Genomic DNA, 18,032 nt, shown 5'->3' on the forward strand with positions numbered 1-18,032 from the left:
TCAGCCATTCCACGCTACCTGAGCGGTCGTCATTCGTCAGTGATTTTTCGAGATCAAACATCAAAGCAGAGGAAGATTCAGCAAGGTGTTTCGCAGGGTGTTTCGCAGGGTGGTGTCCTTTCTCTCTTGCTGTTCATTTTCTACATCTCGAAGCTCCCGCAACCACCAGAGGGAGTCTCCCTGGTCTCATACGCTGACGACTGTACGATAATGGCGTCGGGCAATGGCATCAATGGCCTGTGTTCCAAAATGAACAACTACCTCACCGATCTTTCGCGCTTTTTCACTGCGGGGAGTCTCCAACGTTACCCCGCCAAATTCACGGTTACCCTCTGTTTATCACTTGGACAAAGGAGGTCAAACTGTCCGTCAAGGTAAAAGTCGATGACACACCAATTCCGACGGTAAACAATCCCAAAATTTTGGGTGTAACCTTCGAGAGTTTGCTCTCCTTCTCAGCGCACACAACCACAATTAGCACTAAAGTTCAAAATCGCAACAAGGTCCTCAAATCGCTTGACGGCAGCTCTTAGGGCGAAGACTAGGAATTGTTGCTATCGACATTTAAGGCAATTGGTCGGGCGGTTCTAAACTGTGCTGCGCCTGTCTGGTCGCCTGGAACTGGTGACACGCAGTAGATAAAGCTACAGACATGCCAAAATACTGCCATACGGACAGCGAGCGGTTGCCTCCTGATGCCCCCTATTCAACACCTTCACAATGAGGCACAAATGCTCCCTGTAATGGAGCATAACAATCTGCTCAGCAAGTAGTTCCTGATACACCTGCTTGAGCCAGAACCGCCTCCCAGGCACGTCAGGAGACATCTTTTAAACTACGCCGACGAGATACTGGACAAAACTGACAGAAATCTACTTGAAAAGACAGTGTTTAGACAGCCAATAAACGACATTCACCGGGAGACCGTCATCACCTTCTTTAGCTCCCGTCCAGTGAATGCCGTAATCGGAATCCAACCACCACCTATTGCAGATGAAAAGTTCCAGCTTCCCCGTGAGACTAGCGTAACAATCGCACAATTACGTTCTGGATACTGTAGCAGGTTATACCCCTACTTATCCAGAATTGACCTCGACATACTAAGCATATGTCTGGCATGTGAAGGTACCCCGCACGACACTAACTACCTTTTCACATGCCCTCTAAAATCTACTCATCTAACACGCCTCTCTCCCTCTGGACCCAACCCGTCAAAGCAGCATGTTTCCTGGGCCTACCTTTAGATGAGCCAGACGAAGACGAACGGTGATATACCCTACACTGACGGGGCTTCTATTACTGTTAACAAACAAACAAACGGAATTCGGAAATGCCTGCATCCTCGACCCAATTCAAGGCAGATAAATTTTTAATTGAAAAGGCAAAGGCTAAGGGACCTCAAACGTCGTATGAAACTCTTCCGTCAACCTCTGGCGAATCATTCGCGAGAATGGCAGAAAAGGCAATGACGGTGGAGACACATACATACCGACAAACTAGTCTAGTGTTCAATGGGCAAGAAGACTATCTTGACAGCTATCTTTGGAAAGCTATCAGTGAGTCGAAAGACGCGCTGACCTTCGAGGTTAGGAACGTGGTGGACGGCATCGTAAATACGCACTGCTTCAATGCTTTTTCCCGAAGATGGCTTGAAAAAGAGGTAGCAAAAATTCCAGCCTGCGAAAACAGCAAGTTCAGTCTTGTAGAGAGTAGCAAAGAAATGCTGGTACGAGCGAGTGCCTGGATTCCGGGTCCTTCCTGTAGTTCAGCAGAACACGCATCCATGTTCAGAACAAAGATCTTGACACATCTCTCTGGGTAATATACTTGTGCACCAGGCAGAAATCCCCCCATCGATCTTGGGTCCCTCAAGGCTCTTCAGTCGAAATACGGGTGCCGTCCCCACCTACATCAGGGGCGAATCCATTTCTGTGTCCAGGATGAGGTGGAGGACAGGAGTGGGAACAGTGCCGAAGCTATCATAGTTTCGGCCTACCTACCCTACGACTCTTTACAGCCACCTCCTTGGAGGGAGCTTAGAGAAGTGGTCAAGTATGCAGAATCTAATAATCTGGGGCTAATAGTGGGCTGTGATGCAAATTCACAGAACATTGTATGGGGAAGCAGCAAATGCCATCCCAGAGGTCTCAAGTTACTGGATTTTATCCTGTCATCAACTGGTAACAAACCAACTTTTGTCACCAAAAGGAGACAAGAGGTGATTGAGTTAACACTTACCAATGGGTCAGATAGAAATCAAACCAACCGATGGAGAGTTTTGGAAGAGGACTCTCTTTCTGATCATCGTCTTATCGAATTCCGACTGGGAATTGACACAATATCAATACCTTCCGGTAGGAATCCTCGAAATGTGGACTGGGACAGGTATGGTGAGCTTGTAACAGAGCGATTACCAAACCTGAAAAAACTCAAATCAGCAGAAATGATTGAAGACGCTACTAAGAAATTAGAAGGTACTTTAATCAAGTGCTTTGAGGAACTGTGTCCACTCAGGCAAAGTAGGCAGGGGAAAGCGTTTCCTTGGTGGAGCCTAGAACTGTCGAAGCTTCGTGTACGGTCCAGGAAACTTCTTAATAAGGCCTTGAAGACCCAAACAGAAGAGGACTGGGCTAATCATCGACTTACACATAGAGAATATAAGAAAAAAGTACGGAAAGCCAAACTTGAATCCAATAGAAATTTCTGCAGTAACGTCGAAGAAATGAGGGAAATCAGCGAGACCGCTCAATAAGGCTGGATTCAATTGGAAAAGCTGAAATGTTTAATGCTCTACTCGAAACCCATTTTCCGGGTAGTAGAACTCTCTCTGAAGTAGAGAGTGGCATGAACAATAACGGTAGCAACGGTGGAACCTCTAGGTGCAGCTGCTAGTCGGATAGTGACAAAAGAATCGATAAGGTTTTCCTTGTCTTCCCCTGAGAACTTTAAGCCCCCTGGACCTGACGGAATATATCCAGCAGTGCTTAAAAAAGGAGGAGACAGGCGGCTTGAGGCTCTGAAAAGTATCTTCGCTGCCTGTCTTGCATTTGGTTATATACCATTCCAATGGCGGCGCGTAAGAGTAGTATTTATTCCGAAACCAGAAAAAGATGACTATTCCCTAGCAAACAGTTTTAGACCAATCAGTTTGACATCGTTCATGTTGAAAAGTCTGGAACGAGTGGAGGAGAAACATATTCGAGGGGGGGTATTGCCGAGAAGTCCACTTAGTAGAAATCAGGTCGCTTACCAGAGTGGAAAATCATGTGACTCAGCTTTACACGATCTTGTTAGCAAGATTGAAGCCGCGCTAGAAGCTGACGTATACACAATAGGCGTGCTCGTGGGCTTTTGATAATGCCACTTTCGGCTCAATGCTGTGGTGCTTCGTCGTAGATTCTCTACTAGCGGAGATGCAGGAACTCGGTTTTCATGTCCAAGCATATGCGGACGATGCCTCCCTAAGGAGGCTTTGCACGAAAGTGCAGAGGATTCTAGACAAAATCAATGACTGGTGCATGAGACAAGGTCTTTCTGTTAATCCCAACAAAGAACCGTAGAGTTGTTTACGAGAAAACGGAAATTGGATGGACTCAGTCTTCCAACACTGAAAGGTGTGACACTTGGTGCTACGAACAGTCTGGCAGCACGGTCAGGATAGATCCCACTGTGGCTCAAAAGCAACATTGAATACGTGTCGATCGGTGATTGGTCGATGATAAAAGAAGAAAACGGGAGAAACAAAGGAAATCGAAAGGCGTGTAGGAAAAAGGGCAGTACGCGAACAGACAGCAGGGCAGCGAGAGCTACCAAATTTTTTAATTCATTTTTGTAAACCTTAATTAAATAAAGTTTTTTTGAATTGCAAAAAATTTTGCCAACAAGTTAAAAAATTTGTTCTGCCCACAAAGTACGTACAAAAAATTCCGATGTCGCAGGCTACTACATTGTCTTCGAACACAGCCGATGTGACCGCTGCGCCGGCTAATCTCGCCGTTGCGCCTAGTTCCAGTGCCGCCGCTAGCCACACCGCGGCGACCGTTGCATCCAGTTTGATCGCTCCGGGCAACAATTGGCTGATGCTGGAAACGTGTGCCGCTAATAGTGCAGCTGCCCCACAACAAGCCTCGGTGGCGCATCGCGAAAACCTGAATGCTGGTATTGTATATGGAACTCCCTCCGCGCCTAATACAGCGCACGCCATGCCATCCGGTCGACTACTGCTCCAGGGAAACCCGCCGATTAGCCCAACTCACTCCATTAACTCTGTTGGCTCGCAAGGGCTTCGCCGTCGAGCTGAGCTTATACACGAGCGAAGCGAAATTTTACGACAGAGGGAAGCTTTGTTAAGAGAGGAGCATAGTTTTTTGGATCGCATTGATGCGATGGGCTTTGACGATGACCTAGATGATGGACAATGCACTGTACCTAGGTTTTCAACTTCCGCGCATGATTCAGGTCCACATTCAACGCAAATTATACAGCCACCTCCAAATTTTATTACACCTTTCAACATAGCTGCTTCCGGTGCCAATAATTTTACCAATACAGGCTCTGCCCGGGACGATGTCAATTTGATAAGTGGATCAAATGCCCAGCAGCCAGGAGGGGGTCTAACAGCATCTGTTCTTCAAGGTCTATTAGACAGAATACAGTCACTCGAACAGCAAGTACACAGGTATTCGACACTCAATCGAGGATATTCTCCGCCACAACCGCAACCGGCACAAACTACTTTGCCAACAGCTGGGCACGTTAATAGTTTATCTTTCGGTGCCTCGACTTCTCGACGCTTGAGTAGAGACCAGATTGCTTCTCGTAACAGCCTTGCTAAAGACTTGCCGAAATATGATGGCAAGCCAACTGAGTGGCCGTTATTTTATGCCGCATATAACCAATCGACTGAGGTTTGTGGATTCTCGGACGATGAGAATCTTATAAGACTGCGGCAGGCATTGGAAGGGCCAGCACGGAATGCAGTTAAAAATTTATTGTTGCATTCCTCTTGCGTGCCCCAAATTATTGCTACCCTTCAAATGCGATTTGGACGACCAGAATTAATTATCAGCGGTCTACAGCGACAAATTTATGAGCTTCCATCACCGTCAGAGAGTCAGCTGGAATCGATCGTCGACTTCGCCGTAGAAGTGCAGAACATCTGCGCAACAATGTCTGCGTCAGGCCTGACCAGCCATTTGAATAATCCCGATCTCGAACAGAAGCTGGTTTCGAAATTGCCTGGGCTACTACCAGCTTATTGGGGAATGCATAAGCAAAGTTTACCGATCTGTAATTTACAACATTTCAGTGATTGGCTTTTCCTACTAGCACAAGGCGCCAACTCTGTTATCGTGCCAAAGGAGTCAACAAAGGTGCGCAAACGGGGCGCAATTAATTAAGATGTATCGTTTGTGAAGAAAATTGCATTGATGTCTCTAAATGTGTATCCTTTAAGGGAATGACACGTAGTCAAAAATGGGGAATTGTTCGCAAGTTGAAACTTTGTCACCGCTGCTTGAAGGGCCATTCTGCAGCTGGCTGCAAATCGACTGCACCTTGCAATGTTAATAGTTGTACCCGGAATCACCATCCTCTCTTGCACAACGCAGAGTTAGTTGCTAAAGACGCTCCAAACAATGGCAAGAGTGTAACTACAATGCGGGCTGTCAACGTTAACATGCACAATGTGGGCCAAGGCAGTACCATTTTCCGTGTCCTTCCCGTAGTTCTACACTCAAGCGAACGGAGTGTATCAACATACGCTTTCATAGACGATGGCTCGTCGCTCACCCTTATCGACGAAGAGCTGCTGAATAAACTAAATATAAAGGGCACACCACAACCACTGTGCCTGCGCTGGACTGGTGATACACATCGGTATGAGGACGAGTCTGTCGTTGTCGACTTAGCCATATCAGCTAAAAACGGTAATAAGAAATTCGGGCTTAAAGGCGTTCACACAGTCAAAAAGCTTGACCTGCCTCTTCAATCAATTAACGCTGCTAAGCTGCTGTCCAAATTTCAATATTTGAAAAGATTGCCTCTGGAGTCCTATTCAAATGCGGTACCACAACTATTGATTGGTTTAAACAACGCTGCGCTTGGTTCTCCAATCAAATCTTTATATGGCCGTGAAAATGAGCCAATAGCAGAGAAGTCCAAACTCGGATGGACATTGAAAGGACAAGCATCAAGTACAAACCATGATGCCGCGCACCCTGTCTTTCACATTTGCGACTGCTCCACACAGGCTGAACTCCACGAGGCTGAGTGCGAGTTGGCAATCGATATCGAACCATCTTATTGTGGAAGCATCCTAAAATGCAGCTACCCAATAGCCTACCAATGCGTTTTCTTTGGTATGAACAGAATGCCAACGAGCCAACTACATTCGTGATGACGGTTATGACCTTTGGGGCCACATGTTCGCTCAGCTGCGCTCAATATGTCAAGAACAAAAATGCAGCCGAATATCGTGAAGAGTTCCCTGGTGCTTCGCAGTGCATAATAGAAAACCACTACGTCGACGATATGTTAGTTAGCGTGGATACTGAAGAAGAAGCTATTAAGTTAGCGAGAGATGTGCTGACGTACATGCGATGGGAGGTTTTCACATAAGAAATTTTTTATCGAATTCAAGTCGCACTATGCCTTGATTTTGAGAATGAGCAGCCAACTGAGAAGGTACTAGGCATGTGGTGGGTTACTTCTAGTGAACACTTCGCCTTTCGTGTATCATCCAAATATAAGAATTCTGATCTTTTACTTTCTCGGCGGCGACCTACAAAGCGCGAAGTTTTGAGCTTGGTTATGACTATATACCACCCAATTGGGCTGATAGGTTTCTACGTTGTATACGCCAAAGTTATCTTGAAGGAAATATGGCGAGCTGGATGCGACTGGGACGACCCATTCCAGATGACCAATTTGCGAAATGGCTGCGGTGGATTAAGCTTATTCCAAAAATAGAAAACCCAAGGATTCCACGTTCTTATGCGCGAATCAAATTTGACGATACACCTAAAATAGAGCTACATACCTTTGTAGATGCAAGCGCAAGTAGCTATGCAGCTGTATGCTACCTACGATACTCACATGGTAATTCAATCGACTGTATGATGATCGCCAGTAAAACCAGAGTGGCTCCGCCTAAATTATTGTCCATACCTCGCCTGGAACTAAAGGCAGCACTGTTGGGAGCTCGCCTTGCTAAGCATATCATCGAGTCGCATTCTATCCACCTTGATAGCTCCGTATACTGGTCAGATTCACGAACGGTATTAGCCTGGCTGTATGCTGATCATCGCCGCTACAAACAGTTTGTGGCTTTCCGAGTTAGTGAAATTCTAGAACTTACCGACGTCAGTGAGTGGCGCTGGGTGCCGACTGCAGCAAACGTTGCTGACGAATCCACCAAATGGAATGGTGATCCAGATTTTTCTAACGATAGCCGATGGTTTAGTGGACCATCTTTTTTATATCTTCCGTGTGACGAATGGCCCGTGTCTAACGGACCGCAAAGTATTTCAACAGAAGAACTCCGTCCTCAGTTTATTGGAGCTCATTGTAGAATTTCAGAACAACTTCTTATGGTGCCCAAACCTGAGAGATTTTCTACATGGGACCGTCTCCTCCGAGCAGCCACCACGACCTTGTACTGCGCTCGTATTTGGTTAAGCGTAGTGCGAGATAATCAAGTCTTACGTAGCGTTGCCACTACCGACGATTTTCGTAAGGCAGAAAACTTTCTTTGGAGGAAAGCCCAGCAAGACGTTTTCAATGATTCAATAATATCTTTATCGGTTGGGAAGGCCGCTGACAAATCTAGCAAAATATTCAAATTATCACCCTATCTGGATGACAATGGTGTTTTGCGAATAGATGGCCGAGTTAAAATAATAGGGCGCACAGACCAAGTTTTGCTGCCGAGCAATCATCACATTACGCACTTAATTATAAATCACCTTCATGTTAAATATCATCATGTGAACTCGGAGACAGTCGTCAATGAAATTCGGCAACACTTTTGGATTTTAAAACTTCGCATCGCAGTTAATCGAATTCGACGCAGCTGTCAGGTATGCAAAAACAGAAGCACTCAACCACGTCCACCTAGAATGGCTTGCTTACCTACAGCCCGCATCGCACAATTTTGTCGTCCATTTTCCTATGTAGGGGTTGACTACTTTGGCCCACTTCTGGTCACGGTTAAAAGGAGCACCGAAAAGAGATATGGGGTATTATTCACCTGTCTGACAACCAGAGCGGTGCATCTCAAAGTGGCATATTCGCTTTCTACAGACTCCTGCATTTTGGCCGTACGTAATTTTATGGCGCGTAGAGGGAGCCCATTGGAGATATGGAGTGACAACGGTACAAATTTCAAAGGCGCTGAGAGGGAACTGAAATCTGCGTTTACGCTCGTAGACCAAAATCGATTGACGATAACCTTCACTTCGGCCGCAACCAACTGGCATTTCATACCACCCGCGTCTCCACACATGGGCGGAGCATGGGAGCGGCTAGTTCGCTCAGTCAAGGACGTCCTACAACAGATATTGACATCTAACTGTCCAAATGACGAGATTCTTCGTGCTGCTTTAATGGAGGTGGAGATGACAGTTAACTCGCGACCGTTGACTTATATTCCTATTGACCACGAAGAAGAAGAGGCACTAACACCCAACCACTTCCTATTAGGCAGCTCCAATGGTGTTAAGCCGATTGCAGAACCAGTTACTGAGGGCGTCCTAATGCGTCGTAACTGGCGAACATCACAAAACCTTGCGGACGCATTCTGGCGACGTTGGGTCACCGAATATTTGCCCATTAGCACTAGGAGAACTAAATGGTTCGAAGACGTAAAAGCAATAAAAGTCGGAGATATTGCATACATAGTTGATCCAAACAACCCAAGGAACTCTTGGCCCAAGGGTAAGGTAATTGGCGCGCGAACGAGTGCCGACGGAAGGGTTCGAAGCGCTACTCTCCAGACAATCTGTGGAATCTATGAAAGACCTGATGCTAAAATAGCCGTTCTAGATCTGAAAAGCTCGGTACATGCTAATCGGCAGGATATACCAGGGGGGAGTGTTACGAACAGTCTGGCAGCACGGTCAGGATAGATCCCACTGTGGCTCAAAAGCAACATTGAATACGTGTCGATCGGTGATTGGTCGATGAAAAAAGAAGAAAACGGGAGAAACAAAGGAAATCGAAAGGCGTGTAGGAAAAAGGGCAGTACGCGAACAGACAGCAGGGCAGCGAGAGCTACCAAATTTTTTAATTCATTTTTGTAAACCTTAATTAAATAAAGTTTTTTTGAATTGCAAAACTTTTGCCAACACTTGGTCTTTCAGATGAAGTTAAAGGCGGCCGCCGTAGCCGGATGGTTGATTATCATTCGGAATTCACAGAGGGAATGTTGGTTCGAATCTCGGTGAAACACCAAAATTAAGAAAAACAACATTTCTAATAGCGGTCGCCCCTCGACAGGCAATGGCAAACCTCCGAGTGTATTTTTGCCATGAAAAAGCTCCTCATAAAAATATCTGCCGTTCGGAGTCGGCTTGAAACTGTAGGTCCCTCCGTTTGAGGAACAACATCAAGACGCACACCACAAACAAACAAAATAGGAGGAGGAGCTCGGCCAAACACCCAAAAAGGGTGTACGGGCCAATTATATATATATAATCTTGGATAAGAAGCTGACTTGCGAGACACACGCTTCACTGAAGGCGAATCGCGCATTGAGGATTTTTCAGCAATGCCGTAGAGCCTTTGGTAAAACCTGGGGTCTGAAACCTACTGTGGTCCTATGGATATACACAGCACTTAGCACACAGACCAATCATCACTAACGTTACATCACGTTAAGTTGCTGTCTGAGCAGTATCAACTGCTGGCACCTAAAGACTACCTGATACCCACAGTTTCATTTGGAAGGAAATTTGTTCACGCAATGGAGCAATCCAGAATGCATGCAGGAAGGTTTGACGGACATTTTCTTTACCGATGGGTCCAAGAATGAAATCATTATTCTATGGGGGAAATGGCAACTGTTTTACAAACAGAAGTTTTTGCCATCCTGAAAGTGGCCGAATGGATAATCGAGAGAAGATGGAGCGGGAAACAGATTGGAGTTTTCAGTGACAGCAGGCTTAAGGCCCTGGAGAACGCGAAGCAAACCTCAAAGATTGTTCAAGAATGTAAGAAGAAGCTTAATTCTGTCGCAAGACAAAACAGGCTTGTACGTATACGGGTTCCGGAACACTCCGGCGTTGAAGGAAACGAAATTGCCGACGAATTGGACAATCGTGGATCAGTGGTTCCCCCACAAGGGCCAGAGCCAATAATCGGAATCAGTTAGGCAGGAATCATGAATTGGATCAGTGATTATGTAGGCAATCTACATAAAGAACGATGGTCCGGTCTAGAACGCTGCAGAACTGCAAAGTGTTTTGTGACAAGCCCGAACAGAAAACTTTCAAACTTTCTACTAAAACTTAGAAGGAAAGACGTTCGGTTGATGGTCGGTATCATTACAGGACACAACCCATGGGGTCAGCATATGACCACCATTGGAATCATCGAGGACCCGGTATGCCTGTCATGCTTGGAGGACGCGGATAGCACTGAGCACTTTCTCTGTGAGTGTCCTGCCTTTGCTAGAGCGCGACTACGGGTATTGGGTTCCGATGTCATGGGAATGAGTAATATTCGTTCTCTAAAACTGGAGGATATTTACAGATTTGCCAAAGAATCTGGAAAATTCTCACAGGACTAACTATCTCTATCTCTGTCTCTATTCTTTCCTATCTCTTTCTCTGATACTTTTCTCCCTCCCTCCTTGACTATCTACCCCCTTTCCAGAGCTTTAAATACAATGGGCTTTTTAGCCTGAGTGTTTTAGGAGCCACCAAATCTCCTGGTGCTCCTTGGCTCGACCTCTTCAAATTCAAATTCATTCAAGATGAGGGGTATAAAGGTCTACTGTGACAGAAGTTATGGTAGGGAAATGGTCACTGTTGTGTAAGTCGTTAATGGTGTACCAATTGCCCATAGGAACAATTTGAGAGGAACTTAGCGATACATCAACGTACGTTAGAGAGTTGTGGATACTGTGGTGAGTGGGCGATCCATCATTAAGAGCAGAGAGATAAGATGATAAGATAAAATCTTTAATGACTATACCTTTTGTGTTATGATTTGGTGAGCCCCAAAGAGGGCTCCAAGCATTCAGATCACCAACTATTATCACTGGACCATTAACTACATTTAGTATGTTTCGAAGTTAGATATTTTGTTGTGGAGCAATGTATATATATATTTTCCCGTGGTTCCTAGGTGGAACAAAGGGCCTCAATGGAGCAATGTAAATGGAAATAATGGTGAATTTGAGTTTTAATTAATTTCGGCGGCGACAATAGATAAGTTTGAATTGAAGTTTATAAGATTATATGGAATGCTTTTGTACCCTGCTTAGCAGTAGTGTTATAACTAATGTTGTGAAAATGTCCATTATATCGGTTAGTGCGAGTGCAGCTGAAAGGAGTGTGTGGAGGAAGATTACAAACCGAGCAAATAGGATTGTTGTTGCAATGCTTGAGTGTATGGCCTAGTTTTTGGCAACTTTTGCATCGCATGGGATTAGGAAAATATTCTCTCACTCCAAGTTTGTACCATGCTATATCAATGACCTTAAGAACCGCATAAACGTTAAAAGTAAGCAAAATAGAACCCGTATATACAACTTTGTTGTTAATTTTCTTTGCGAATTTATATACGCTAACTACACCCTGACTTTTCAAATCTTCTAAAATTTCTGATTCTGGAGTAGGAATTAGGTTTTTATCAAATATTGTGCCTTTAGTGCAGTTACACAAGCCACCAAAAAGCGTATGTGAATAAATTTCTGAGCCACTTTTTGGTTTTGAGTTAAAACGAAGAGATTGCCATCACGGAGTATGTTTACCGATTGGACCTCAGTACTGATCGAGACCAATGACTTTTTTTAGCAAATACACTGAAGTTCATTAGCTAACTCATTTTCCGTGGGTTTTATGACAATAAATTTGGGCTGTTGGTGGTTGACATTTATGATTAGCAATTCAGGGAAATCCAAATAAGTAGAAATCTTTTTTCTGTTTGATTTTTTTACGTTTAGTTTTGGGGTTGGCCAACGTATCGCAGTCTTGCAATACACTAAACCCGTTCCCACAAGGGGGGTAGAAAGTTCATTGATAAATACTACACTAATAAATTCTAGATTATTAAACGATCAAGAGAATATAAAAATAAGATACTTGATATTTGATTTTATGAATGAGTTTAATAATGCGTATAGCACTGAACACACGAGAAAATCATCAACCGCACGAGCACTTTGGGAACGAAGCGAGTGTTAGTCGACTACTGCTATTTAACTATATTCTTCAGAGTAGTCTAGAAATAGCTAATAGAGGTGAAGAACCAACATCGGACCATGGATCAACCTCGAAGAAGGTACTTGATTTAACACTCTACACAAGCAAGCATGTCATGGTAAAGGAATGGGAAGTGTTGAGTAGGCCCTCATTCTCTGATTACAGATACATAAGCTGTCAGGGTATATTCCGCTCAAAAAACAAACTTATATCGTTTAGAAATCCAAAGAATACGAACTGGAACTTGCATAGGGATGTAATATCAAAAACACCAATGATACCCCGGAAATACAGGTCGCACGTCGCACTTGAGAAAGGGGTTGAATTGTTTGCAACTACTCTTGTCAAAGCCTTCAAAAGATCCTGCCCCCCAACACGCAATAGACGCAAGGTGAAGCCTCCTTGGTGGAACAAGGAATTAGGAGCACAAGGGCGTAGGATACATGAATTCTATAGGTTAGCCAAAGTTGCTGACAATGAGTGGAGTATAGGGATATACCAAAAGTATAGAAGAAAGAGATACGTTAAGCCAAGAGAGAATCTTGGTAAGACTTCTGTAGCAGTATGGAAGACACTAATGAAGTGGCTAGACTAAGGAAACTGGTATCCAAGAATCCGTCTATGCCAAGAACAATACGAAAAATAAACGGAGAGTGGGCTGACAGTTGTGAGGATTCTCTACAAAACCTAGTCAGCACACATTTTCCAGGCTGTGCGGACACTACAGAGCTCGAACCTAGAAGGGATGTTGTGCACGACATCCCGACGAACGTAATTACGACCAATAACATAGAATGGGCTATACAAAGTTTCGACCCATATAAATTGCCAGGACTGGATGGAATCTTCCCAGCTATGCTCCAAAAGGTAGGCCATCTTGTGGTACCATGGTTAAAAACGATATTCAAGGGATGCTTGAGGTTCGGCTATGTTCCTGTATTGTGGAGAGAAGCGAGGAAAAAGTAACCCTCTCTACTCGAAGGAATACAGGCCCTTTAGTCTGACCTCATTCCTCTGAAAACGTTAGAGAAGATTCTAGACACATATATTAGAGACACAATTTTGCCGGACGTATTATCCAAGGCGCAGCACGCTTACACTAAAGGCAGATCTACTGGAACTGCACTTCACTCACTTGTACTAAACATAGAAAAGGCGTTAGAATATAAGGAGTATGCTCTGGGAGTATTTACAGATATATCAGGGGCCTTAAACAACGTGACAAAAGATGCTATTTTAAATAGCATAGAGTCACTTAATGTGAAACACGCGATTTATCTATGGATAAGGCAGCTATTAGCTAGCAGGAAGATAAGAGCGGAATGGAACGATACGAGCGTCGCCAAATGTGCAAGCGGTAGTACTCCGCAAGGTGCAGTACTATCGCCGCTATTATGGTTACTTGTACCAAACGAACTGCTCAAGAAATTTGACGGAGGGGCACCAAAACTAGTGGCATATGCCGATGACATAGCTATAGTAGTTGCGGGACACCATCAGTAATGTGAATAACACACTTGAAACGGTACACCAATGGGCATCTCGCGCAGGGCTAGTGATAAACGCCGGAAAAACGGACATGGTACTTTTTACCAGGAAGTACAAGGTCCCGACGTGGAACCTCCCGAGGCTAGGCAACGAACTACTTCCGAAAGATTATGCAAGGTACCTCAGAGTAATACTAGACAGTAAATTGCTGTAGAAGCACAAGGTTGAGGAAAGGGTGAAAAAGGCCAGTAATGCGTTGCAGGCATGTAAAAGAATACTGGGCGTTACTTGGGGTCTATCACCCTCTCTGATGCATTGGTGCTACACGGTAGTAGTTCGACCAATACTGCTGTATGGGGCCGTAGTATGGTGGGCTGCGACAAGAAAACTGACATACTTAATGCCACTGGAAAGGTTCAACGACTCTCTGCTCTGTGCATAACAGAAGCGATGAAAATTATATTCAGTATGCCACCTACTGACCTTACGGCGGAAAACCTGGCAGCGAGGAGTCTGCGAGGAGGCTAGTGGCTGCTGGGGTATTCACCTGCAGAACCCTCGGGCACAGCTCAGTAGGAAAGTGGAGTTCAGGTTACACAGACTACATGTCTCCGTACTTTAATTGGGAGAGAAGGTTTCGCACTACAATTGAAGACGAGGGATGGCACAAAGGCATGAAACCTGGCCATAGAACTTTTCAGATCTATACAGATTGCTCTAAAACTTAAGACGGAGTGGGAGCGGTGCCAGACCACAGCAGTTTTTTCCAAGCGGAGGTTTTTGCTGTGGCGAAAGCCGCAAAGCTAGCCCACACTAGAACAAGGAAGAACGCAACAATTAATAATACGTGGATAGTCAAGCAGCAACAAAAGCAATAAGCTCATACTGTATTAAGTCCAAAAATGTTCGACGGAGCAGGGAGGCCATAGAAAGGCTAGCCGCAAACAGTAGGCTGCATATCTACTGGGTACCTGGTCACAAAGGCATTATGGGGAACGAAATAGTAGATTAAATAGCAAAAAGTGCTGTTAGACTATCATTTGAACAAGAGAACGACATACCAAAACCGCTAAATAGAATATACAATTAAATGGACAACTACATGAAAAGGCGAGTGGAAGCTAGGTGGACTAATCTGACCACATGCAAAAAAGCAAAAGACATGTGCAGAACTAATAACAAAATACTGACTCAATTCGTACTTACGCTCTCGCGAACCGACTGCAGAACTATCATAGATATGCTAACAGGTCATAATCTATTGGCTGCACATGCGTATAAGATAGGGATTCCTAACACAAATGCAGAAAATGCAGAGAGGGTATTGAGGAAACTTTAGAACACCTTCTGTACGTTTGTCCGGCATTATTAAAAACGCGTCTAAAATGCCTGGGAAATCCATTGTTTGCGGGTCTGAAGGACGTCTCAAAAGCGGATCTCCCAGCTCTGCTTAAATTCGCCAAAGGCGCTGACATCCTACATGATGTCTACTTTCGGTATTCATAGAGAGCGGTCTCCATCTGGTATCGCTAGGTACCAAGAGGTCTATGCGTGGCTTATTGCCAACCAGGCTAACCTAACCTAACCTTTATCATAAGCTAAACTACTCAAAAAATAGTCAAAATTCGACAGCAGTTCCTATGCAACATTCCAATGCTAAGCGCATATATGCCGCTGCCCTAAAGAAGGCATCAACTGAGCACTTTCGAGAATTCTGCTCACAACAAGGCAAAGAAAAGGTCTGGTCACTAACAAACCGATTAATTAAGGATGCACCATTACATCGACCTCCAATGACGCTTCAATATAGCGGACTATACTCTGACACCAGCGCCGGCACAGCTGAAGCTCTCCTGCAACATTTGCAGGCCGCCGTCGCAACAGAAACAAATATGACCTTAACACACCCAAGGATGAACCATTCACTGAAGAAGAAGTACTCGAAGCGTTAGTAACCATGAATCCAAATAGAGCCCCAGGTTTATATAACCTCACCTCAGACATGTGCTTGGCTTTTATAAAGAAATACTCCAAATTCCTCACAGCTTTCCAAAAATTTGGAAAAAGGCTAACATTAAAATTTTACCAAAGCCAAACAAAGCTAAAACTAATGAGCTAGGATCTTACCGCCCCAAAGGACTCTTCCCGTGTTCAGAAAGCTGTTAGAGAAACTCTTTACCAAACGTCTTACATATCATGCTGACTTAAATCAATTATGGTATCCAAAACAATATGGTTTCAAAGAGCAGACCACAACTTTGGATGCTCTTCACAACGCAATCGAAACTATTGAGAAGGAGAAGCGGAAAAAGCGGCAGCTCATTTGATCACGCTTGGTGGCCGGCGCTCTTGAATCAGCTAGAACGAATGCAAACTACGTCTAATATTTACAAGCTTATTACAAACTATCTTACAGATCGCTGCGCTTCACTAAACTACGCCGACGCCACTGCAACAAAAACAACAAATAGAGGCTGTATCCAAGGGTCTGTATGTGGTCCAATTTTTTGGAACATTATCATAGATGAGCTTCTTTCTTGCCGCTGCCTGAAGGGTGTAAAATTCAGGCCTTCGCAGATGACATCCTTTTAATAGTCAGCGCCAAAACTGCAATTTTACGCTAACAATGCTCTGTGCCTAATATATAATTGGGGAGAGAATGTGAAGTTTACTTTTAGCGACAACAAGACATATGCTATGGCATTTAAAAGTAACGCTAAACAAGCTGAACTATTTTTAAATGGCAATCGACTAATCTTCGAAATGAAGTACCTGGGTGTAGTAATAGACGATCGACTGAGATTCACCAACCATGCAAAGTACGTTGTCGAAAAAGTTCAACGAGTATATAAAAACATATGCCGATATGTTAGACCCTATGGGGTGTACACGCGGAAAACGTTATTACAATTTATAAACAAGTTGTGGAGCCAACTATAACTTACGCTGCAAGTATATGGGGCAAAGCCATTCAGTTTAAATTTATTCGCTATACGAGCAATCAGAGGCTTTCACACAGCTTCGGCCAATTTGGCTCTGGCGCTTGCAGGGTTCACTCCGCTGCTTCTGAAGATACAAGTAACTATGCAAATCGAAAGTGTCATATTATCTAGAGTATCTGATGAAACATTAAACGTTATGCTTGAACAACGTACTGCACCAAAAAATAAACTACATCCTTCCGAGCGTCAGTCCACGCAAATGCGACCCACATCTATACCGATGGAAACAAGTTTGAGACAGGCGCTTGTGGATCAGCTTTTGTCGTTCATAAACAAGATGACGACGGGACGTCACGTAAATTTAAATTACATGACATATGCACTGTCTTCCAGGCTGAAGCTCTAGCAATTGTCGCTGCACAGAAGAAAGAATTGAAAACGGAAAAACTAGCCATATATAGCGACAGTCGCTCATGTTTGGAAGCTATCCAAAATCGGAGCAATCCTAATCCCTTAATAGCATCAATTCATCAGCACCTGCACCATCTTCGCCAGGGACACAGAATTGACCTTTACTGAGTCAAATCACACATCGGTATTGAAGGAAACGAGCGCGCAGATGAGCAGGCAAAAGAAGCTGCAAATCAAGGAGTTGTTCGAGTATACACTGCATTTCCTTTAAGCTACGCTATACGGCAAATTCGTCTTAAAATATTCGAGTCACAGCAGCAGGAGTATGCCGACAATACCACTGGCTCCATTACGAGGACTTTCTTCCCAATTCTTGAAGTCACGCAACTATACCGACAACTCTTCGGGATATCATTCGAATTGACGCAGCTCTTTACTGGCCATGGTTTAAAAAGACATACTTAAAGCGATTCAAAATCATTGAGGAAGACTGGAACTCACTGTGCAGAGTACGTATCATCTTTTGCACGACTTCCCACGCTTTCACAGTGCACGACAGAGACACGAAACATTCTGTGCACAATATGATATTCCACCATTAAATATTAAACAAATTTCAAAGTATCCTAGTTTGATAACATCATTCAATAATTTTGTCAAAAAAATTATCGATAATTTAAAAAACTTCAATACTTCAAACATTCCTAATATATATCATGACTAGTAGAATAACTAATAAACTGTTTGTATCCAATCCCAGGCATTT

The 18,032-nt window shown here is 44.1% G+C and overlaps 1 protein-coding gene across 1 annotated transcript; it reads left to right on the forward strand.

The window, feature by feature from the left end:
* Nucleotides 1–8,117: 8,117 nt before the first annotated feature.
* Nucleotides 8,118–9,125, forward strand: LOC128870083 (uncharacterized). The gene has a single exon (XM_054112682.1). The coding sequence runs from the start codon at nucleotides 8,118–8,120 to the stop codon at nucleotides 9,123–9,125; it is 1,008 nt and encodes a 335-aa protein (XP_053968657.1).
* The last annotated feature ends 8,907 nt before the right edge of the window (nucleotides 9,126–18,032 follow it).

Source organism: Anastrepha ludens, chromosome X, assembly GCF_028408465.1.
Source record: "Anastrepha ludens isolate Willacy chromosome X, idAnaLude1.1, whole genome shotgun sequence".
Taxonomy (NCBI): Eukaryota; Metazoa; Arthropoda; class Insecta; order Diptera; family Tephritidae; genus Anastrepha; species Anastrepha ludens.

What these genes read in the sequence shown, in the direction of transcription:
- LOC128870083 (XM_054112682.1), top strand. Translation starts at nt 8,118, where the DNA reads ATGGCTTGCTTACCTACAGCCCGCATCGCACAATTTTGTCGTCCATTT.